General features: G+C 53.8%; 1 protein-coding gene across 3 annotated transcripts in view; it reads right to left on the bottom strand.

Annotated features, from left to right (window-relative positions):
- The window catches only part of NDRG1 (N-myc downstream regulated 1), a 56,394-nt gene that overhangs the window by 23,955 nt on the left and 8,936 nt on the right, over positions 1-23,503 (bottom strand). For 2 of the 3 annotated variants that reach the window (XM_077847320.1, XM_077847321.1), the window contains exons 2-5: positions 19,167-19,247; positions 16,566-16,601; positions 4,124-4,229; positions 1,180-1,300 (exon numbers count right to left, since the gene is read on the bottom strand). In XM_077847320.1, coding sequence (XP_077703446.1) covers positions 1,180-1,300; positions 4,124-4,229; positions 16,566-16,601; positions 19,167-19,229 — 326 coding nt within the window. In that variant the 5' untranslated portion in view covers positions 19,230-19,247. The remainder of the gene's footprint in view (positions 1-1,179; positions 1,301-4,123; positions 4,230-16,565; positions 16,602-19,166; positions 19,248-23,503) is intronic. The other variant, XM_077847322.1, reaches the window with a different exon arrangement.

The raw sequence follows: 23,503 nt of genomic DNA on the forward strand, positions 1-23,503 counted from the left end.
CTGTGAATGTCAAGAAGGCCCCATCTGGGAGACTTGAAACCCAAGAGCCTGATGCCACCACCCCATGGTTTAATGACAACCTCGGGATGGGGGGCAGGGGGTACCTCTAAGAAGTCGGCCTCCCCTCCCCACCAGGCACACTGAGGGTAGCCTGTCCTGAGCCTCACAGGGGAGACCGGAGGGCTGCCCTGACTGCACCCCAAGGAGGAACATGCAGCTAAACACCCAGACGAGGGACCCTGACACTCTAAAGAGGACATGATCCTTAGAGCCAGCACACTCTCTGACTCCCCCAGTTAAACCAGCTGTGCAACCTCGAAGGGTAAGCTACTCAACCCTTCTGCCCCTCAGTTTCTTCATCCAGGAAATGGAGCTCTAATGCCAGGCATGTATACCAGCCATCGGATAAGTGCAAGTGACTTGTGTTCATAAAAACTAAGCTGAGGTGGGGGTATTGGGGGGAGGGGAGTGGTGATGGGCGCCTGGGTGGCTGAGTCAGTTGACCATTTGAGTCTTGATCTCAGCTCAGGTCATGATCTCAGGGTCATGGGATTGAGCCCCAGTTTGGGCTCTGTGCTGGGCAGGGAGTCTGCTTGGACTGTCTCTCCCTCTCCCTCTGCTTCTCCTACACTCCAGATTCTCTCTCACTCTCTCTCTGCCTCTCTCTCTGTCTCAAATAAATAAATAAACCTTAAAAAAAAAAAAAAAAAAAAAACTAAGCCTGGACCACAGGAAGTACTCCATCAATATTATTTCCTGTTGTTCCCTCTCTTTTTCCTCCAACCTTTCTAGAACTCTCTCCTAACGATTTTTCTTGTCAAAGTCCTCTCCCACTCAGTCCCATGCAGAGGTGTGCATAGGAGCACCCACACCTATGAAAGAACTAGCTCCCTGGGTGGCAGGGAATCAGGACGTGGTGTTTAGCAGGGACGGGGTTCTGGTTTAAGATGGTGAGTAAGTCCTGGAGATGGACGGCGGGGACGGCTGCACACCAGCGTGAATGCACTTAATGCTACTCTACTCCACTAATGGTTAAGATGGTAAACCTTAGGTTATGTATATCTTACTACAATAAAACAAACAAAAACTCAGTGTGATGCCTGCCTTCGCACCCCCCACCCCCAGTCCACCCGCGTGGCTTTCTTGTCCCCCTCCTGGGGACAAGGCTCCGGGTCTTACCCCACAGGGAAGGAGGCAGCGCCGTCCTGCTGGCCAGGGGCATCCACGTGGCAGACGGCGAAGTGCTGTGTGATCTCCTGCATGTCCTCGGAGTTGAAGAGGGGGTTGTAGCAGGTTTTGTCTGGAGAACAGGCAGGGGAGAGAGAGAAGAGGCACAAGTAGGGCAAGAATACATCTGGGTGCTCGGCGGCACGTGATGCCTTTTTGTTGATGTCACTCCCAGGAACATTCGAGAAAGCGCGCCCACCTTCTTGCCCCATCCCACTCCCCTCTGGTGATAAAAGGCAGTGGGCACGGAGGTGGATATGGCCAGTCAACTCTGCTGTGCGTGCTGGCGGCTGAAGCTCACACCTGGAGCCGGCACTGGGAGGAGACGCCCATCCCGGCTCCTGCATCTTCTCCATCCATCGTGGATGCAATGGCCCCGGCGTGAGTGAGCTTGCCACACTCATGCCCTCTCTCTGTCTGGGTCCCCTGAACCCCCACATTGGAAGTCATGGTCAGGGCACACGATTCTCAACCAAGGAGGAGCACAGGAGATAATGCATGGACCCTCTCACTTCTTATGTGGCCTTGGATGAGTATCCCAGATGCTCAGGGTCTGGGGCAGAGATGGCAGTTGGTCACCAAAGCATCCCCCCTTTCCTTCCTGGCTGCACAGCGGGACTACATTTCCCAGACTCCCTTGCAGTGCAAGGCAGCTATGTGACCGGGTTCTGGCCAACAGCACCTGAGGCTCACAGGTTGTTGTTAACACCTGCCACCCACTCTTCTAGGTTTCTCTCTCTGCTGTCAAAAGCCGGATGTCGAAGGCGCTGAGGGCCCCGGGGATGGAGGAGCCACAGCTGGCAGGAGCCTGGGTCTTGGAATCACCGTGTGCAATATTTCCTACAGGACGCCCAGACGTGTTACACGAGGGTGAGAGAAATGTAGACTGTGTGCGGCCACGGAGGTCTTGGGATCTTTTGTTTCTGGACCTGGCTTTCTAGAAGAGTGAGCCTCTGCAACGGGGGCGTGTAACACCACCACATGCATTTCCCTTCCTCACTAGAGTCTGGTAAAATAAGGTAACGGGGGTTCCTGGGGTGGCTCAGCAGTTTGGCACCATTGTTTTTTTTTTTTTTTTTTTTTTTTACAGGCTCAATATATTTTTTACACTTTGCTTGGAAGAAAATTTCAATATTTTACAGTCTTTTAGGAGGCATTATATACACTGCACTTTATGAAATCTGAAAGGTATTAAAATAAATTTTTTCCAACATTTTGGTAACAAAACAGACGTTTCTCCAAATACTTGTGCTATCTATCTACATGATCTGTTTGATCTGATAACCACTAATCACAAAAACTGACTCAATGGAATAATTAGAAAAATTATCTAACCCCATGCATGGATTTGAATCATTTTTAATATCCTATCCTAGAAACATTCTACAAATCTTAAGAATTAAAAAATTAAGTCTCTGTTCTGATTTTTAAAAGATATCTTTTTATGACAATATCCATAACATTGACAGGTACATGTTAAGGCTAGTATCATCTCCTTTTGTGAAATTTTTTGATTTTTTTTTTTTTAAGAAAGATAGTAAAAGCCAGACTCCTTTATCCTTTAGGGCTTTGAACTGTACCTACAGAAAATGAGAGTGCAGTGAACATAATGTTCAGTCCTACAGTCAGGATGCAGTTGCTCCTTCCCATTCCACAAGATACTGCACCTTTCCATCAAGTGTCACCCGATGAGCCAATACTCAGTATTTTTCACCACATGCTATTCTACCTGCAGCACCAAAATAACTGGTAATGGGTTTGGCCCAGGGCGTGATCCTGGAGTCCCGGGATCGAGTCCCGCATCGGGCTCCCTGCATGGAGCCTGCTTCTCCCTCTGCCTGTGTCTCTGCCTCTCTCTCTCATTCTGTGTCTCTCTTGGATAAATAAAATCTTAAAAAAAAAAAATAAGGTAACAGACTTTCAAGTAGCTAGCATGGGGAGCTGGTACCTGCTGGACACAAGGGGAGCACACAGGCGAGGAAGAGGAACAAAAGAGAAGGGAAGATAAAGGAGAAAATGGTTTCCAGTGACTGACATCCCTGCCTCAAGGCACTCATGAGCTGGAGGAAAAACACGCAAGGCAGCAGGCTGCCAATCACAAATCAAGCCATTGTCCAGCTTGCAGAGGTGACTGGACACAAGGGCAGTCACAGTCGCCACGGGAAGACCCCCTTCTGTCGTCTGTGATTTTACCATCAGCAGATCTTACTCCTTCACCATCTGTGCAAAATGGGGAACCCACGTAGGGTGACGCTCCCGGGAATCTCGAGACCACAGGGTAAACCTTCATGGCAGTGCTGTTCGCAAGGGCCACACAGCAAGAACCATCCACACGTTCATCAACTGAAGAACGGATGAGCAGACCGGGGCCGATGCGCTCAATGGAATACCAGTCAGCCACCAAGAAGGGAGGACGCAGTAGAGCCTACTCGTGAACTCTGAAGCCGTGATGAAAGGAGCCAGTCACAAAAGACCACAGATGGTAGGATTCCATTTATAAAAAAACATCGGGGATATGCATGTCCTTAGAGATGGGAAAGCGGACTAGAGGCTGCTGGGGGCTGAGCTGGGGGTAAGGGAGATGGGGGTACAGAGTGAGGAAGCTGTTCTCACATGGATGGTGCTGATGGCTGTACAACTCAGTGAAAATAATAAAAACAACTGTACAGACGAATCAAAAGATGTCACTGTCACACACAGACAGTGGCGCTCCCAGCACAGCCAGCACAGCCAGCACAAACACAGCTCTGTGCCCTGCCTAGTGCATTCCAGTCTGGGGCAAGTGCTCTTCCCACAACAGCTCCAGGAAGTGCCAGCGGAAGAGAAACAGCTGGACTCGCCCCCACCAGCCCTTCCTCGCCGTCCTCTCCCACCCCCACCCCCTGCGGAAACTTACGGTTCATGCCAATGTCGTGGTAGGTGAGGATGACGGGCCGGTTGCCCTTGGGGGTCCCACACAGCGTGACGTGGATGGAGCCATGCACGGTCTCGATGTCCTGCTCCTGAGGACAGACAGGAGACAGAGGGGCCTGTGATGGGAGCAGCCACGACTACTGACTGCAGGTGCACAGTGCGTTTCCAGCTGTGTTTTAAGGAGGCTCCAAGTCTGTTCCTCACTTGGTCAGGAGAGCCCTGGCCTTTGGGCAGCAGATCTCTCCGGCCAGAGAAACCACTCCAAAGACCAGGGAGGGAAGGGGAAGCCAGTTGGGAGGCAGAGGACAGAGTCCTGGGCTCAGACTGTGCCACCCACTGCATTAACCTTGGGGAAGGCACCGGCCCCAGCCCCTCTCTGCACAGGACCTGGTTTTCCCCATCCGGGAAACTGAGGTGATCAAAGCCTTCACCTCTTGGACAACACACCTCCACATCCTCGTCAGCGCACCCCTGAGCTGGTGGCCGGTGACACTCTGGCTCAGGGAAACCAATCCAGCTGCCCAGAGTCACACTCAGGACCCACCGAGAGAGCCAACTTTGGGTTCCCCACATGCTTCTCACTCCCTCACACTCCGAGAAGCTCCAAGAGTCAAACCACGTTCAGGCCGCAGGAGGCCACCTTAGGTTGGCACTTGACATTTATTTCCCAAGGACGGAACACTCCAGATGCCAATCTACACCTGCTCCCAAACGCCAGCCTAAATGTGAACCCTATTGGTCACTCACTGATGGCAGGAGGAAGAAGGTCGACGTCTACTCCTCAGGGGCAAGAAGAAGAAACAGGCCGGAACCCCTAGTTAGGAGCCTTGTGGACCTGGGCAAACTGTCCCTTCCCCCAACTTGCACAGTGGCAACAGACCTAGGACCCGTGGGCTCCAGGGATGCCAGGAGGCCCCTAGGACACAGCAGGAGGGACCGTGCCTGTAGCCCCTCCATCCCAGACCTGTGAAGGGTCACTCCTGAGGCAGTGTGAAGGGTCACTCCACATGCACACACTGTCTACCAGGCAGGGGACTAAATCCCACCACAGCTCCTTCTCCACTGAAGTCAGTTCAACTTTAGCCAAAAACATTTATTAAGCACCTACAATATGCATAACAGAAAAGAGGAAGTAAGAACTCATAAGCTAGCAGTGGGGTGGTAGGGTGGGCCCCAAGAGCTTGCTGTAGACATGCTGTAGGGATTCTGGGAACAGCAAGAAGGAGGATTTAAGGGATGCCTGGGAGCCTCAGTGGCTGAGCATCTGCCTTCGGCTCTGGGCATGATCCTGGGGTCTTGGGGTCGAGTCCTGCATCCGGCTCCCCGTAGGGAGCCTGCTTCTCCCTCTGCCTATGTCTCTGCCTCTCTCTGTGTGTCTCATGAAAAAATAAATAAAATCTTTAAAAAAAGAAAAGGAAAGGAAAGGAAAGGAAAGGAAAGGAAAGGAAAGGAAAGGAAAGGAAAGGAAAGGAAAGGAAAGGAAAGGAAAGGAAAGGAAAAGAAAGAAGAAAAGAGGATTTCACTCACTGGGCAGCAGGGGCAGGGGGAAAGGGGGACCAGGGTAGGCACCCCATCCTCTGAAGTCAATGGTCATCAATCTGAGAAACTTGGTTCACGAATAAAGAAATATACCCCAATTTTCAGCCTCTGCCTCCAGAACAAGGGAGCACAGTGTTTGCATGTTTATAGCAAGAAGTTACTCCCCTCCCCATCCCAAGCAGAGCGACACAGGGGCTTCCAGCCCTCACTCTGAAGACCCCTGAAGCAAGCAGGTGGGATGCTGGCTACCGGAGGGGGAGTCCCAGGCTGCCATCACAGCTGCGGAATGGGGAGAACCATGGAACCAAACAAGGGCGTGTGCGTGCTTGCCAGGTGATGTGGATGCGCCCAAACAGGCCACAGCATGGAAGGGACCCCCACTCCCCATCAGCCCCAGGCCCACCCCCCATCACAAGGGTCCTTCGAAGCCACATGCCTCATCACCTCAACAAAGGGCGTCCCCCCCAACACGGAGCCCACCATCTCTTTTCCCCTCCGCACCCGGCACTCCGCGGCTGCCTGTACAAACACTGGAAAAATCCACAGACGATGAAGCAACGGCCTGGCCCCCCAGTGGGGGCCACGGTCATCTGCTGGGCCCAGCCTAGGCCTTGGAGCCAACTGGGAACAATAGCTCATTGAGAGGGCCACAGTCTCCATTGTCCCGCCTGCTGACCCACAAGGCGCCCTCTAAAAATAGGCCAGGCCAGGCAGCAGCCCCCCCAGCCTGGGGTCACCAGGCTCCAAATCCCAGCTCTTCCCTTCCCCAAGCCCTTGAGCCCTGGGTCACTATCTGGAAGACAGGAGAGGAGGCCACCTTGTGGTCCAAAACACAGCACCGGGAGGAAAGGGGATCCTGGGTACAGGGAAGCGGAGCGTTGACACAGTGCCCGGGTACCACCTCGGTGGCAGATTCTACGGGATGCCCAGCCCTGGCTGGCACCTAGGGTGTCCCTGGCAGCCCCCAGGGGCGGGGCATGTGTGACAGACGCTGACTCATCTTTGTGGAGGCCTTCACATTATATAACCACGGAACCAGGGCTACACGCGTCCACGAAGGAAGGGCCTGCTCCTGCGTCACTTACTTTCCTACCCCCAGGCCTCAGTGCTCACAGTAGGTCCTCCTGAGCTGTTGGATGAAGACCTCAGAATAAATGATCAGAGTCACACAACTTCTCTAGGGAGTCCACCAACTATTCTGGGTTCAGGCTCTACTCCTTCCCTTAATTGGTTATAAGATTCTTGGCCAGCCCCTCTCGGAAAATTCCAGGATGGGCGTGAAATTTCCCAGGAGTGGGGTCAAACCTCCCTGGATGGCATGAGCCCCACTGAGCTTCAGCCTCTGGAGGAACCAGGCAGGCGTGGTGCCCGAGGCCCGCTGCCTCACCCCTGGCCCGAACTTCAGCACAGCCAGGAGCGGCATTAGCCGTGGCTCGCCTTACTAGGAAGGATAAGGCCTCCAGTCTGAGAAAGTGGAAGCGATGCAGCCAAGGTGATCAGGCACTTGTCTCCCGGGGCTGGGGGTGCTCAGGTGAGGGATTAAGGCGTGCTAAGTGCCCGCCAAGCGTCAGGCAGGGCGCCCGACCCCCGCGGCCCCAGGCAAGCCTCTCTACCCTCATCTCACAGATGAAGAAAATGCGGAGACCTCCCCAAGGTCACACAGCTTGTAGCGGTAGAAGCAGGATCAGAACCGGAGCTTCTGGGTCCTCACGCTGGTGCAGGGGCCCCCAGAAGGTGTACGCTGACTTCTGTGCCCACCAGCCCACACAGGTAGGAGGAGGAGAAAAGGCAAGTGTGACCTTTCTTGTGCGAGCCCCCTTCCTTTACCTCACAGATGCATGCACACACCCATACACACGCGCATACGTGCATATGTATGCACACACATGTGCACACAGATGTGCCCATATACCCACACATATCTGCACGCACACACACACCCCCCCAACCCCCCCAGCCCTGGTGCTCTCTCTCCACCAGCCAAAACCAAGACCATACCTGAGACTGGATGGAGGAAATCACTCACAATCACATGCCTTTGTCCTCTTTGGACCCACAAGAACATTCTGTCCTCCTGTCTCCATGGGGATGAATCACTATGCAGTATCCTGTAGGGACGGACCTACCTCCCATCCCCCACATGCTCCCAAAGAAAGCCAGTGCCCAGCGCACTTCATGTCCCCTTGCCTGACGGGGTTAGTCCCCTGTCCTGGGGCTTGCTAAGGGTCCTCTCTCTGGATACGACGGTGTCCGGAAAGCCACGCACGATTCCTCCATCAGCCAGCTCTCCAACCTCAGCTCTTCCCCAGTTCAGAGCCGGACCTCAGAAGTCCCTGCACATGGGGGTCTGACCCAGGCAGAGGCATGCAACTGAGAAAAACCCAGGCTGTAGGAGTTCTCCTCTCCCCTCCTCTGGAAAAGGTAGACAGCCACTCTCTCAGGGTATAGAGGAGATGGCAATACTGTGCAATAAGCATCAAGCCAGCCCTCCGACCACACTTAGGCCCTGCCCGGAGCATTTACAAGTGTCCTCTCGTGGGATGCACACAACCCCACCGGGTAACAACCGTGCTCTTTTACAGAAGTGGAGACAGGCTAAGAGAGGGCAAGCAATCTACCCGAGGTCACCCAGCTGGAATGGAACCCAAGACAGCCCAAGTCCCAAGGCCCGAGTGTGCTCAGTGACATCTCTTTTAGTCTCTCTGTGTACCAGAAGAATAGAAACCTTTAACACAGAATGTGCACTGTGACTCTACATCAGCCCGCCCACTGATGTGTGACCGCAGATGGCTTTCCATCTCCCCAGCATCTGCAGGGACCCGCCATCCACGGACACCTGCTAGGCTACCCTGGAGTGTGGAATAGAGGAATAACACTGGCTCCTCCCATCCTTCCCCGGGCATGCACCTGTCTCCACACTGATGGCTGGACCAGGACCCCACCTGGAAGGGCCTCCGCATAGACATCACCGTCCCAGGCTGGCCCTCTGGCCTCACGCCGGTTCTTTTATCTGTAGCACCCACTGCAGGGCAAAGATGCTTGATCGCCACCTCCCACCTGCCAGCCAATTCCCAGAGGGAAAGGCCGGCTCTGCCCCAGACATGGTCTGGCCCCAAAAGGACACCGAGATTCACATAGTCCACACCACCTGTAAGCTGGTAAGGGGCGGAAACGGCCCCCATCCTATTCCTACTGACTACGCGCTGGCTTGCGAGACGGCAGGTGGTGAAAGCAGCAGCTACCACTCAGCATTCCTTAAAGATTTCATTTTGGCTGCCAATCCTGGCTTCAGAGCTTTATAAACTCTGGCTGCCTATGTTGGTTGGCCCCTCAAACATGTTACGGCCTCCCTTAGGAAGAATTCCCTGCACTGCGCCTGATAAAATCCTCCCCTCCCCCATCTCCCTTGTAGCCAAAGGTGGTCCAGAGAGTCTTTTCTGGTTCATGAGATGTCAGCAGAACTTGCTGGAGTTTTGAGGAGAGGTGTTGTTGTTGTAAGGCTCAAAATTTGCCTTTTGATTTGTTTTCCTTTCACCCTTCCACCTGCTTCCTCCCTGGAATATGAATGAGGTGTTTGGAGGTGCAGGAGCCATCTCATGAGCATAAGGACAAAAAAACGATATGCTCAGGACGCTGGAAGGAGTCTGGGACTGGGTGACATTCATAGGTCTTCCAGGTCAGTAGAACAACAGACATTTCCTCATTTAGAGCAGCTATCTGATGAGAAATATTAACCCTAATGTTGCATTTATCATGTGCCGTTGGCCAAGTTATCAGACTAGACTGGGAATCCCTTCAGCTGTAAATCGAGGGCAGTAATAAGTCCATCTGCGCATGGAGCTGCTCCCAAGCCTAAATCCGCGGTATGCACCGGGAAGTGTTTTGCAAACTGTAGCATTTGGCTCCATGCTGGCTGTTAAGGATGCCTATCCCAAAGAGAATCCCTAAGAAGCTGCCAGGGGGTCCCAATGGCTTAAGTCAACTGGCTGAATGATCCAGGGGAGCTCTGAGACCAGCTGCCGCACTCCTCCGTGATCCCCTCCTTTCCAGTGGGCCCCAGGGAGACACTGAATGATCTGGACTCTAAAGGATGACACAGTTAACCAGACACCAAGTCAGCTGGTGCGTTGGGCTGCCCCTCCCCTCAGTCTAGCAAGCCTTGGTCAAGGCATGGCCAAGGGCGGAGGGCGCTCTGTGGAACAAGAGGCAAAAAAACCCGATTTAGGGGCGGCCAGACGCAGCATTAAGTCCAGCCTTGTTGTGTTAAGAAAGGCAAATCGTGAGAAGGGCTTGGGAGGAAATGGCAAGGGCTTGGGCCACCACCCTCTTTTTGTAAATAACACCCCCATCCCCGCATCCTCCTGATTCATCTCTAGTGCCCCCAGCGGTGGGGGGGGGGGGGGTTGGCGGCGAGGCCACCCATCTCCTTTCCATTAAGTAAGAGGCAGATAAGGAATAAGGTAGGCCAGGGAAGGGTGCGTGTGTGCAAGAAACAGTTGATTTGCATTTAGGGACAGTCATCTTGGGACATCTGGGTGGCTCAGTGGTTAAGCATCTGCCTTGGGCTCAGGGAGTGATCCCAGAGTCCCAGGATCGAGTCCTACATCAGGCTTCCTGCATGGAGCCTGCTTCTCCCTCTGCCTATGTCTCTGCCTCTCTCTCTGTGCCTCTCATGAATAAATAAATAAAATCTTTAAAAAAAATAATAAGGACAGTCATCTGTTTACTGAACAAACACTATACGACAGCCATTTCACAGATGGGAAACGCCAGCATCCGTGCACACCAGCACACACCCCCACAGGTGGCCGGCCGAGTCAAGATCCAGGACAAGCCTTTGCCCCCCCCCCCCTCCCCCGCCGTGTCCTGACTGCTGGCCAAACCCCAGGGCTGCAGGAGGCACACCAGGCCCCCCTCAAAGATAAGACCTCAAGGAGGCCCAGCTGAACCTGCGGCTGCTCCCATTCCGCTGGTTTCTTTAACGCTGTCATCACATCATGGAAGAGAAAAGCTCCAGAGTTAGGAAACCAGCTGCTGTGGGCAGACGGGCGTCAGCCTGGGAATACAGAGTGAAGCCGGAACCCACACCAAAGACCGCAATTCTCCGAGGAAGAAAGAATTAGGAGGAAAGTCTTTGTCGGAATCAGAGAAAAGAGGAGGAGGAGGGCCGGCCATCCATCCAACCGGCCATCCATCCAACTGGCCATCCATCCATGGAGCAGAAGTGGGAGGCTTGTGTGCTGAGGCCTATGCTGTGTTTATCACGTTCACAACACCCTCGGGGATGGCGATACTCCCCCAGATTACAGATCAGAAGACTCAGCCCCTGGGAGGTCGGGCCACAGGCCAAGGACACACAGCTAGCAAAGACTGAGCTGATTGGAACCTGATTCAGTCCCCTGCACCCACCCTGTGACACCAGGAGATGGGGGTCTACACTCGGTGAGCCTGACAGCCTGGGCTGCGCAGACCGAAGGGGGGCTGAGGCCCACCACAGGGGCTGCTGCATGGGCGAGGTGCCCCCCACGCCCAGGAGGGCACTCCCAGGAAACCCAGAGGAGACACAGGAGGCAAGCGTCATTTCTCCGTGACCCAGATGAGCGCTCCTGCCATCTGTCACTCAGGGTTGGCTCTAAGCCCCAGTGGCCTTGCTGGGAGGTGGGGCCGGGGAAGCTCGAGGATGGGAAATGGTGGGTTGAGGACTTCTAAGCCTCTGAGTTCCACCCACCTTCAGTCGGGGAGCATGAAAACAAGCAGCAATGTGTGGAAAGAAAGAAATTAGCAAAAGGTCACTGTTTCCATTTTCCCTAGAAGTTGATCTGCTTCCAAGGAAAGGGGAAATATCATCACCTCTGCCCACACCCTTGCCCTCCCTCAGGATCAGACTGGGCTCCAGAGTGGGAGCCGGACCCCAGGAGACGCTGCCCACTGCCTCCTGTGCCCCAGTCCCCGCCGCCCCAGACCCGCACCCGCACCCAGAGACCCCGGGGGGGGGGGTGGTGAGAGGGTGACATTAGCTCACAGCCCAGGGAGCCCTGGTAAGCACACAGATGCAGATTCCCATGGAAACCGAATCAAATCAAATCATCTGAATCACTAAAGATCCAGGTGGAAGAGATGAGAAATAGCCAATCAAACAGGAGAGGCCATTTGGGGCCAGAGCAGGTGTCTCACCTCAGGGCAGGTGGAGTGAGGGGCAGTGCGCGACTCTGCAGACCCAACTCTTCCCACCGGTGACATGGACCTAAAGCTCCAGAATGTGGGGACTGGGTCAGGCTTGGTCACGTAGCTCATCACTGAGCCGTGCAGGGCAAATCCCTTAAACCTTCTCTGGGCCTTGTCTCCTCAACTACGAAACAAGGGTGGCACTAGCCCCTCTCCTAAAGGGCTGATGTGAGGATTGAGGGCATCATGCAGAAGAGGCCAGCACAGTTTCCGGGGTAGTTAGTATTCAGGACGTTGGCGATTATGACCCTTGTGATTATCACATATCTCAGAGTCACATGGGCCAAAATTCAGGGGTATCTTTATAGTAGCCTTTGGGGAGTTTCTTAACATCTCCAGACTGGGACATCTGGGTGGCTCAGCGGTTGAGCACCTGGAGTCCTAGGATTGAGTCCCACATCGGGCTCCCTGCATGGAGCCTGCTTCTCCCTCTGCCTATGTCTCTGCCTCTCTCTCTCTCTCTCTCTTTCTCACATGAATAAATAAATAAAATTTTTTTTAAAATCTCCAGACTGGTTTCTCCTCTGCAAAAGGGAGTCACATTCCCACCCAGGCACGGAAGCCCCGCGATGATTAAGTGGGTGTGCAAATATGCATTTGCTACCTTCTCCCTAACCCTCCTCCCCTCTTGTGGCCTTCCAGGAAGCCTCCCCACCTGGAGCAGAAGAGGAAGGGTTAGATCACAAAGCACCTGCCAGTGCGGGATATTCTTGGATTCTAGGATTCTGGCCAAAGAAAGTAAGCTGGAACCCAAAATACTCCCCCCACCAATCCCAGTTGTGCAAACACAACTGCCTAGTTCCTGATGCCAGAACCTTCTCTGCAAAGCTATCAAACCACATCCTTCCTGCAGCCACGGCACCTCAGCCAAGCAAGCCCACCCAGCCCTGTGCTCGGAGGGTCCCAGAGGGTCTCCAGGAAAGGCATGTAAAGAAATGTCCCGAGAGCAAGTCACAGAACCTCCCATGCCTGGGTACCAAGTCACTGGCCCAAAAACATCACCCAGGCCAAAACAAACTGCCCGGCCTAAGGCAATGTGAGCCAGGAAGAGATAAAGCCACGATGCCATCCGCTCTGGCAGCTGAGCTGTCTCCTAAGGCAAGCAGCCCGGCGGCTTGGGCACCAGACCCTCCAGCAGCTTCTTACCGCTGAGCCCTGGGCTACGGTGAGTGTTTTGATTCAGAAAGGGGGAAAAAAAAATCTTGACTTCTTTGGGAAAAGAACAAAGCGTCTGCTTGAGTTACTCAAAACGCTGAAGCACCAAATATTTTTCAAGAAATAACACTGGCTGCTTTTGGACATACACAGTAAGGCTGCTGGGAGTCCTTAGATTTGACCCCCAAGGAACGACCCAGCTGGGGCCCCATTTCAATGAGCAGCAAGGAACCAACTAAACGGAGAGACGAAAGCAGTTTGCCACTGAGGCACACGGGCTCCCGAGCCCCGCCTCCGCTTACCCTCAACGGGCTAAACGTTGGCCCACCATGGTACTGTTCGGATTATTTGCCCAGGGAAATTGTTTTCCGATGGGAATTGCAAAGATATGCTGGCATCGTGTCTGGATTGGCTCTTCTAGGTTGTCACTGAGGTAATGCACTGTGGGTGAGACCCCTGGTTGGGGTCAGACCAGGTTGGATGCGGCCCCTTAGAAAAGCCACGGGAAAGCCTCAGTGTCCCAATCTGCCAAGTAGGGATGATGGTAAAAAGTCCCCGGAGGAATCAGCAAGTGCGCATGGTCCCTGGCCTGGACCCACAGAGGACAAGGTGCCGGCAGCAGGCAGGAGACACTTTGCCAGAGCCCCGTGTGAATCCTGAGGTCAGGGAGTGCTGGTACAGGGACGCCCTGCAGCCACCCTTGACCAAGGCTCTGTCATTCTCCGCCTCTGGCCCTGTGGTCAGTAACTCTTCAGGACACAGAGAGCATCACCCTGCAGCGCATCTTCTGAAGGAACATCCGACAGCAACCCACAGCCACGATTTTGGTGGAGACTGCTAGAAATCGGAGGGAAACCTTCATAAACATCATGAGTCAATCAGGCCTAGGAGCCAGGTCCAGATCATTATAGTTTCACACAAACAGATAGATTCTTGCAAACAACCTTGCCAGAGCATCACTCAGCACTCAGCGTCGGCTCAAATGTTGGGATTCGATGGTTAAGATCGAGCCTATTAGCTTTGAGAAGATCTCAGCTTCCTTCGGAAGGCTCAGAATCCAAGTCAGAGGGGCCAGTGCCTGTGATGTTGCCTCTGCATGGGATGATAGGTCCCTAAGCTTCCCCTGGTCACATGACCGGCTCCATCTGTCCTTCGGGTCCCAGCTCAGCGTCATGTCACCTCTTCCGACAGCCATCCCGGACCCCTCAGCCTTAGACAGTGTCCCACAGTGGGAGCTGCTGTCCTCAGAGCCCCTCCAGTAGCTGGCACTGGCGTGCTGGCTTGATTCCATTCCCCCCATTGCTAGGGCGTCAGAAGCAGTGGTTCCAAACAGGGGCTGTGGAAACACACTGGGTGAGTTCAAACCCCCTGCCGACACCTTTCCGGCCCTGAGACTTCAGGCAAGTTCCTCAGCTTCTCTGTGCTGCGGGCTCTCCGGCTGCAACACAGAGGAAGGGATGGCTGCGAGCACGCCCTGAGCAAAACACGCGCCGCACTCAGAGCGATGCCTGGCACCTATTCAGTGCTCGATAGTGCTGAGCGATCGGTTTGAAATCTAAGTCCCTGAAAACAAGGATCACTGCCTGTCACGCTCCCCACTGTGTGCCCAGCACCTAAGACAATGCCAGGCACAAAGCAGGCATTTGTTAAAGGAATAAAGGGATGCATAATCAGAAAAAGGCTCCAAATAAAGGGATGCATGGTCAGAAAAAGGCTCCCACCTCACGGGACAGCTCTGGGATTAGTCCCAAGGGCCCAGCCCGGCCGCGGGGGCACACCGTGGTAGGCCTTACCCTATCCCTCCCAGGCCCTGGTCCAGCTTCCCTTCGTGGTCCCTGCTAGGCTGACATCCTGGGGATGCAGCGCCCCCGCCCAGTCCGGCCTGGGCAAACTTCAAGGCTAGGTGGGGGGGTCTGGGCAGGCAGGTGGGGCCCGAGGTGCTGTTCTCTGCTCTCCCAGCTACCTGCACCTGGAGGTCGGAGCACCTAACAGTGCTTTGCCAGCTGCCAAGAGCGATGCAAACGGGGGGAGTTATCTTCACGGGAAACAGATAAACTATGCTCTCAAGGTCTCTCCGAATTAATAACCAAGGTTTAAAAGATCTACAGTGGGGGCCTCTGGGTGGCTCAGCAGTTGAGCATCTGCTTCAGCTCAGGGAGTGATCCCAAGGTCGTGGGATCGAATCCCACACCGGGCTCCCCGCAGGGAGCCTGCTTCTCCCTCTGCCTGTGTCTCTGCCTCTCTCTGTGTGTCTCTCATGAACAAATAAAAGATCTTTAAGAAAAAAATCTACAATAATCCTGTGATCCAACAATTCTGTTTCTGGCCGCGTACGCAAAAGGATGGAAAGCAGGGGTTCCCGAACAGATCCCCGCACACCCATGTTCACAGCAGCACTCTGCACGAGAGCCAAAACGTGGAAGCAGCCCCAGGCGCCCACGGAGACACAAACGAATAAACAAAACGTGGTCTGTGCCTACAGCGGAAGAGTCTTCAGCCTTAGAGAAGAAAAAGGGAATTCCAACACCTGCTGCAGCACGGGGGAGCCTTGAGGATATTGCGTTCAGTGAAAGAAGCTAATGACAAAGACAAACACTGCCCGATGCCACTTATGTGAGGTCCATCGAGTCCTCATCAGATTCAGGGACAGAAGGCAGGACAGTGGTGGCCACAGGGGCCCTGGGGAGGCGACAGTGGGGGAATTTGCATTTACTGAGGGCAGGGTTTCAGTTTTGCAAGACGAAAGCGTTGTGGAGATGGTTGCACAACAACAGAAATGTACTTCATGCCAATGAAGCATGCAGTAAAAATGGTTAGGGTGGTAAATTTTATGTAATGTGTATTTCACCACCAAAAAAAAAAAAAAAAAATGGGGGGAAATAAAAAAGCCTCGCAAGAGAGTTAGGGTGTGTTACTGACCCAACACTGCCCAAGACACATCACATCAGGGTCCCCCACAGCGTGGGAGCCATGCCAGCTTTGAGATAATGAGTCCAGGCCTTACGGTTCCTGAGGTTCTGACCCTGCCCTCCGCCAGGGCCAGCCAGCCCGCTCTTCTGAAAACTTGTTCTTGGACAAAGCTCCAGACACACACCACCCCCTCGCCCGCACCAATCCTGAGCGGAGATGAAGCCAGGAAACCACAGAGAAGGCTGGGCCCATGTTCCCAAGCAGAGCCAAGAACATCAAGCCTTTGCTCAGCGGCCACCCATCACAGGGTCCCAAGCCCACCCAACGTCTCCCCATTTCCATCCCGCACACGCCCCACACCTCAGCATCTCCTTCCCGCCTTTGCAGGGAGCGATGAGCTCTTGCTTCTTTGGCCCCCACTCAAACCAGCTTCTTTCCGGGGAGAAGGAGCAGAACGTGGAGAACCAGCTGGCGCAACTTCCTTCCCTCCCCTTGTCCCCCCCATGTCTGAACAATGATCTTCAACCAGTGGAAAGAAGAGGAAAGAGAAAAGACAGAGCAGGGAAGGGGGAAGGGAAGTCATCCCCTCTACTTGCCTGAACATCAAACTCTTGCAGGAGGCCGGTGATGGTCTGTGGAGAGAGAGAGAGATGGTCAGTTTTGTCAGTTTCTTGGAGAAAAAAAAAAAAATACTGGAACACATGGGTCTCTCCCCAAGACCTGAGTCTAGTTTATACCTACCCTCCCTCCTCTGGGGGGGCCTCTCCAATTTCCTACAAAAACAGACTGGGGACAGGACAGGGGGAGCATTGGAAATGTGGCTCTGGGGAGGAGCTGCAACATTCCCAAGAGATGTTGCTGGCATGTTTCCTTTCTGGTCTAGAGATAGGAGTCAAAGTCCTCTGAAAACTAAGCCCCAGCCAGACCCCATCACCAAGCACCAGGACAGAAGACAGCTCCACAGAGCAAAATGCAAATGAGGGGAAGGAAGTGTGCAGAGAAGCCCCTTGGGACAGCCAGAGCTGGAAGACCAGATTGCCACAGAGGCCCTGCTGCTGGAGGTTGAAATGGCTTCACACATCCTGGACTGGGTTAAGGACATCAGGGAGTGTGGTAAATTCTGGGAGAAGCAAAGGTGGCCAATGCCCACTGTGCATGAGTGTGTTGGTAGGAAGGAGCGGAAAATCCATTCTGCACAAGCCCAATCTTCAAAGTGCCGTGGCAGCCGGATGGGGAGATTGAGAACAGACGTCAGGAGGAACCGTCCAAGGAAGTCCGATTAAAAATGCTCTGTGGAGTCAGTGTAAGGAATTGGAAGGTTTATTACCATCGAAAACCTTGGAAGGAAAGGCAAATATTCACTTTGAGATAGACATGCAACCTGCAACTGATAATCTCTTAGATGTTGGGTTTCGAAAACAAAATTTTCCAAAGATACCAGCAGGCTGCCTGAAAAGTATAAATACTGTGTTTAAAAACACATTTACCCTTGGACCCAGAGATGCCGTTCCTGAGAATTTACTCTGGAGTTGCACCTGCAAATGTATGAATGACGTACATCCAAGGTCCTAATAGTGCAAATACGCTGAAGCGCTGTTGGCAATTGTGAAGCACTGGCATGACCCACAAGTCCACAGACAAGGCGCTGCTCGATTAAACCCGGTGGGAGGGATGCCTGAGTGGCTCAGTGGCTGAGCATCTGTCTGCCTTTGGCTCAGGGTGTGATCCCAGGGTCCTGGGATCGAGTCCCACATCGAGCTCCTTGCAGGAAGCCTGCTTCTCCCTCTGCCTGTGTCTCTGCCTCTCTCTCTTTCTCTGTCTCTGTGTGTGTGTGTCTCATGAATAAATAAATAAAATCTTAAAAATAAAATTTTAGAAAGGAAACCTGGTGGGATGCTGTGAAGCTGGAAGGGAAGAGCATGCTGCGGACTGCTGCTGGATAGAGGTCTCCAAGAGAGTTCGCTGAAATGAGTAAAGCAAAGCGTGCTATGCTACTTCTCACGGCCTTTAAAAGCAAGAAATAAGAACGTGTTGATAGGTATTTGTATCCCCCGGGGTTTGTTTCCTTGTTTGTTTTGAAGACTCTGTCACAGAGCCCAACTGGAAGAGGAACTGGATTCGGAGCCTGTGCAGCCAACAGTGTGGATCGGCGAAGGACAGCCCTCCCCGATCTTTGTAAATAAAGTTTTATTGGAACATGACAAGCCCGTTTGCTCACAGACTGTCGCTGGCCGCTCGCGTGTCGTAACCGTAAAGCTGAGTGGTTGCAACAGACTGAACGGCGGGCAAAGCCTGCGCTTTTCATAGTTGGCTCTTTACAGAGAACATGGGCAGAGCCCCGGTGCAGAACGGTAACAGGGATTCTAAAGCGCCACCTGCCCCGGGCCTGGCTTCTACTCCTCATTGGGCCACTGATCTGAATGAACTTGGGTGATCCCCTTCCCATCACAGACCAGTGTCTATATCTGCACGATGGGGACAGAGATGATGGCCTCACACATTCATAATGAGAAGCCCATGAAATAGTGGGCCTACGATGCAGCAGCGACAGGCAAGGCCACAAAAGAACCAGAAGAACAGTCCATTGACCGAAGGCAGCTGGCTGGCCTGTGTTTGGCCCCATGCCTCATGTTTTGCAACTATGTGACGGAGGACAGATTAACTTCTGATGGCTTCACTTTCCCTTCTGTAAAATGGGAACAATCACAGAACCCAGCACCTAACCAATCACAGTCTTATTCCGTCGTTCGGCAAGTCCTAACCCTGAGATACAGCCCAGCGGCAAGCAGGCGCAGACGACGCGCTTCAGGCCTGTTAATCCTTATTTTTGAAAGCATCCGGTTGGCCTTCGAATAACTTCACTTTTGAGGCTGAGCCTTCCGTTTTCAACAAGATGTATCGTCACAGGCAGTTACACAGCCCAGTAAGAACCAGGAGGTGAATGTGGTTTAAAACACAATGCCAAGGGCGCAAACGTGAAGGCTTTTTCCAAGCCAGCCCCAGCTGGAGGACAGGCACCTCTGTTTCCCACAAGGAGGCCTCCTCGGCATGGAAGGTCTGACCACAAGGACAAGGAACCTCTTGTCCTTCTGCATTCTTGGAAATTAGGAAGCAGTGGACACATGCAAGTGTGTACGCATGTGTCTGCCTACGAGCGTGCACGTGAGCAGAGGGAGCCAGGAGTGTTGTCCACTCACCTCCCCTTTCTCTACCAAAGGCTTCACCTCGGCGAGGTCCACGTCCTGCAGCTCCCGAGACATGTCCCTGCTGTCACCTGCCTGCGAAGGGACAAAGGCCACAGGTCAGCACTTCTCACTGAGAGATGTTGCCCCAAGGAAGCAAATCTGAGGCCCGGGGATGAGCCCCCCTCTGTGGGCAGCATATTACAGTATAAGGCCCCCCCATCCCACTGGCCATTCTTGGATCGGAGGCTGGGAGGGCAAGAGGTAGATTTTCTGGAAGAGGAAACCAAGGCTCATGGACACAACTACCTTTCTGAGGAACATTCAAAGCAGGTCCTCACACAGTCCCCAGGCCCAACCGCCACATCCAGGACGTTCCTCGTGGCATTTTTTTTAGATTAAATTATTATTGGCATACAATATTCCATTTGTTTCAGGTATACAGTAGGAGGGCGGGTGGATGGTTTTACACATTATGAAATGATGTGGGTGGCTAAGTGGGTGAGCATCTGCCTTTGGCTCAGGTTGTGATCCCGAGGTCCTGGGATCAAGTCCCACATCAGGTTCCCTGCAGGGAGCCTGCTTCTCCCTTGGGAGAACGTCTCCCTATGTCTCTGCCTCTCTCTCTGTGTGTCTTTCATGAATAAATAAAATCTTAAAAAAAAAAAATGAAATGATCACCACAGCAGGTTTGGCCACCATACCAAGCGATTACAATCCTATTGACCACAGTCCCTGTGCTGCTATAGAAAACGGAGGCAGTAAGCCCTGTGATTGATCTAAGCAATATTTTGGGGTGTCTTCTCAGGCAAGGGCAACAAAAGCAAAAATAAACAAGACTACATCTTGCTGCATTTTAGGAGATCCACACCACTGATCCTAAGTCAGGCAGCCCCAGGTTGACAACCAGAGGGGATGGAAAGTCACAGGAGGCTCCCCACGCACAGGCTTGGCACGAGCTTCATCTCCCTTGGTCCTCAAAGTAGCCCTAACAGAGGGGTGGTCATACAGACATCCCACATCTGCCTGTGTGCAGGGCTCCCTGCTCCATGCTGGTGCTGGTAAGGACCGGGCCAGGACAGGGGATACCTCAAGCTCAAGAGGTCTGATAGGACTAAACACTCAGAGGGATTCTGAAAGTAAAAGGATTTTCAAGGCAGCAGGGGGTGGGCGAGAGGGTGTGGGAAGAGCAAGGGAGGTGAAAGGTGAGGGGATGGAAGGTGAGAGTGGGGATGGGGAAGCAGGAGTGGTGGGAGGGGGGCAGGAGTGAGGGGGATGGAGGGTGAGAGCAGTGATGGGGAAGCAGGATGGGGAGCAGGAGTGGGAGAGCAGGTGTGGGGCCAGGGGGAGGGAGGTAAGAGCAGTGATGGGGAGCAGGGGAGGTGGGGAAGCAGGATGGGGATCAGGAGTGGGGCCAGGGGGAGAGAGTAAGAGCAATGATGGGGAGCAGGGGCAGTGGGAGGAGGGCAGGGGGTAGGGGTGACAGCAGTTGTGGGGAAGCAGGACTGTGAGCAGGGATGGGCCGCAGAGCCTGGCAGGAGCAGAGCTCTGGAGCGGGGAAGTTTGGGGGTGACATGTACTGAGCCTGCTCCTGGGAACTTAATCTGGAAGCGGGAGTTGCCATCATTTATTCTCAGAGCCTGATAATCAAACTAGAAGAATGACGTGACCACCGACGCCAGAGTGGGGGGCAAAGACCCCCCAAAAGGTGGGTTAGTTAAGTGCTGGAGAGGCAGCGGGAGCAGGAGTGAGTGAGTGACGGGGAGCAGGGGGGGCAGCGGGGTGGGGAGAGGCACCAGGTCAAAGACACAGGCCTTCAGAATCAGGAAATTTGGTGAAAAAGAGCCTGACTAAACTAAACCCCTCACTAAACCCCATCTTCTGGGGTGGGATGGTGGCCCCACGTTGCGGAACTCTCCGCAATTCCAGCCTGGGGCCCTCTGGAGACGCAGCCCCGAGAACGCACGAGAATCCTCGTGGTGAGTCACCTCTCAGAGGTGAGCGGACAACAGACCTGGGGCCACCCTGAAACCCCCACCCCCGCCGGTGCCAACACATGGCATTCCGTGGGCAGATCCCCTGGGATGCTCTGGTCTGGGGCCCCAGCACGATTTTCCCCGGTAGATAACTAGCCCCACAAGAATGCCTTTATGCAGCCTTTGGAGTCTATGCTCGAGAACATTCTGAAAACAAAGTCGGTTTTATGTTTGTGAGCATTCCTGGGCAGCTGCCAGCTCAGAGGCAGGAGGCATGAAAAGCAGAGGTCTGTCGGCCTTGCTAACTCAGCGTGTTCATGGTCCCGAGACCCTGGCCGTGGGACACCTCGCCTACACAGCCTAAGGAGCCTTCCAGAAGCCCAGGGCTCCGGCAACGCCACCCTTCACGCTGGGGATGGAAGGTGGGTGGGGGTCCTCACAGGGAGGGCAGCCCCACCTGCAGGCTCCCCAGGACAGGGAGCCCATCTGTCTTGCTCCGCCAAGTTGGGCCACGGCTCGCTTGCGGAATACATCGATGGGTTTTAAGCAGCTGAACAGCAATGCTTGTGTTTGAATTCACTCTTAAATCACCACTAAACCACAAGCGTGGAAGGACCTTAAATGGGGTTACGTTTACACCGACGCAAGGGCACGCCATGGTTCAGCCCGGTGGGGTCCCTCCTGGCTCCCCGACGCTGGGATCACGTGAGCATCGCAGCTCCCCCGACTCCCCCATTCTCCTTCAGAACAGAAGAGTTTGATCTCTTTTCTGAAGCCTCTTACCGCCCCCCCCACACACACACCTCCTCTTCCTCCTTGCAACCCAGCTTCCCAGCCCACATGGGGCAGCAGGCCAAACACTGGCCAGTCTCTCTCTTAAATATCAAATATTTGAGAATCACTGATTTTTTTTTTTTTTTTGGAAGCCCTGGAGGGCCATGGGGAGACTCAGGTGAGGCCCCTGAGAACTATGGCAGTGTTTCTCTGGACAAACAGGTGATTCTGTCCCCGGGGGACGTACAGCTATGTCCAGAGACGTCTGTGATGGTCATGACTGGGGGATGCTACCGGTATCTCGTGGGTGGGGGGCAGGTAGGCTGCAAATCTTCCTACACCGCACGGGATGGTACCCAGAGCACAATCATCAATAGCACCGAGGCTGAGACACACTGGTGTAGACCGAGAAGCTTCCATAAGCGTCCTGGGACTCTGAGGTCTGCAGAGATTGGATAGAGCAGAGGAAGCTTCTGTACTATTTGTCCCCTGGGGAGTGGGGGTGCTGGGGGTCCAGGGCAACCTGTGGTTAATGGATGCAAACTGCCTGGCAAGGGAGGGCTCCGCCAGGACCTCCAGCCGGGTCACTGCCCTTCGCTAACCAAGGCTGCTGAGATGCTCCTTGCACTTTGAACCCTACCCCCCACCCCCAGACCGCTGGTGGTCAGCCTGCCAGGGCCTGGAAGACAGTTGACTGCTTCCAGCCCAATTCTGCTGACTTGGGCCAGTCCAGGGCCAGCCCTCACCCTGTTTGCTCTCCCTTGGCCTGAATCAAAACACGTTGCAAACTTCTCTCTTAGAACCTGTTTGTCTAAAAGAAATCTTAGAAGGAAGCTCAATATAGAAGAACAAATTTACAAAAAAACAAAAACAAAAACAAACAAACAAAAAAATCCAAAAAGCTCACATGCTTTGGACGAAGCCAGGGAAAGGGCCGAACATCCCCCAGCAGCCCCTCGTCCTCCCCACTCCACCACGGGCCCCCACAGCCCCTGCCTCCATGCCCACCCTCAAACACCTTCTGAGTTCCTAGAAGCACAGACTGAAACAGTAATTCATTCAGAGGTTGCTTCCTGTACTAGGTTCTCCTGACCAGCACCAAGCCAAGTGTGACAGTACCTGGAACAGCTCTGCTGACCAGGCCTCACTAGGTAGCAAGGTGGGGACCTGGTCATGAACAGACCCAGCCCTGCCCCACTGAGCTTGCAGACCTGCTCACCCACTAGGCCCAGTCACGGCCGCCCCGTCTCCCCCACCAGGCCGCACTCTCCGGGAGTCACACAGCCCCACGTACCAGGTACCAGCACCGCCACCACCACTGCCACCACCATCACTCTATCAAGGAGGAAGTGAAGCTCCAGGGGTTGAGGGACCATCCTGAAATGACCCAGAGCCAGCGCAGATGGAGTGGCCGGGATGGAGAGGGCTCCGATGCTCACAGTTACTTCTTTATCACACTTTTCCTAAAAAAGTTTTTTCTATGGGTTTCAGATCCACAGCAGCAAGACCACACACACAGCTCATTCAAGGAAGCAGTTCCAGCAGCACTGGGCACGCTGCTCCGTAGGCGACCCTGATTTCCTTCACCAGGAGGGAGCGACG

This window comes from Canis aureus, chromosome 14 (genome assembly GCF_053574225.1).
Source record: "Canis aureus isolate CA01 chromosome 14, VMU_Caureus_v.1.0, whole genome shotgun sequence".
Classification (NCBI taxonomy): domain Eukaryota; kingdom Metazoa; phylum Chordata; class Mammalia; order Carnivora; family Canidae; genus Canis; species Canis aureus.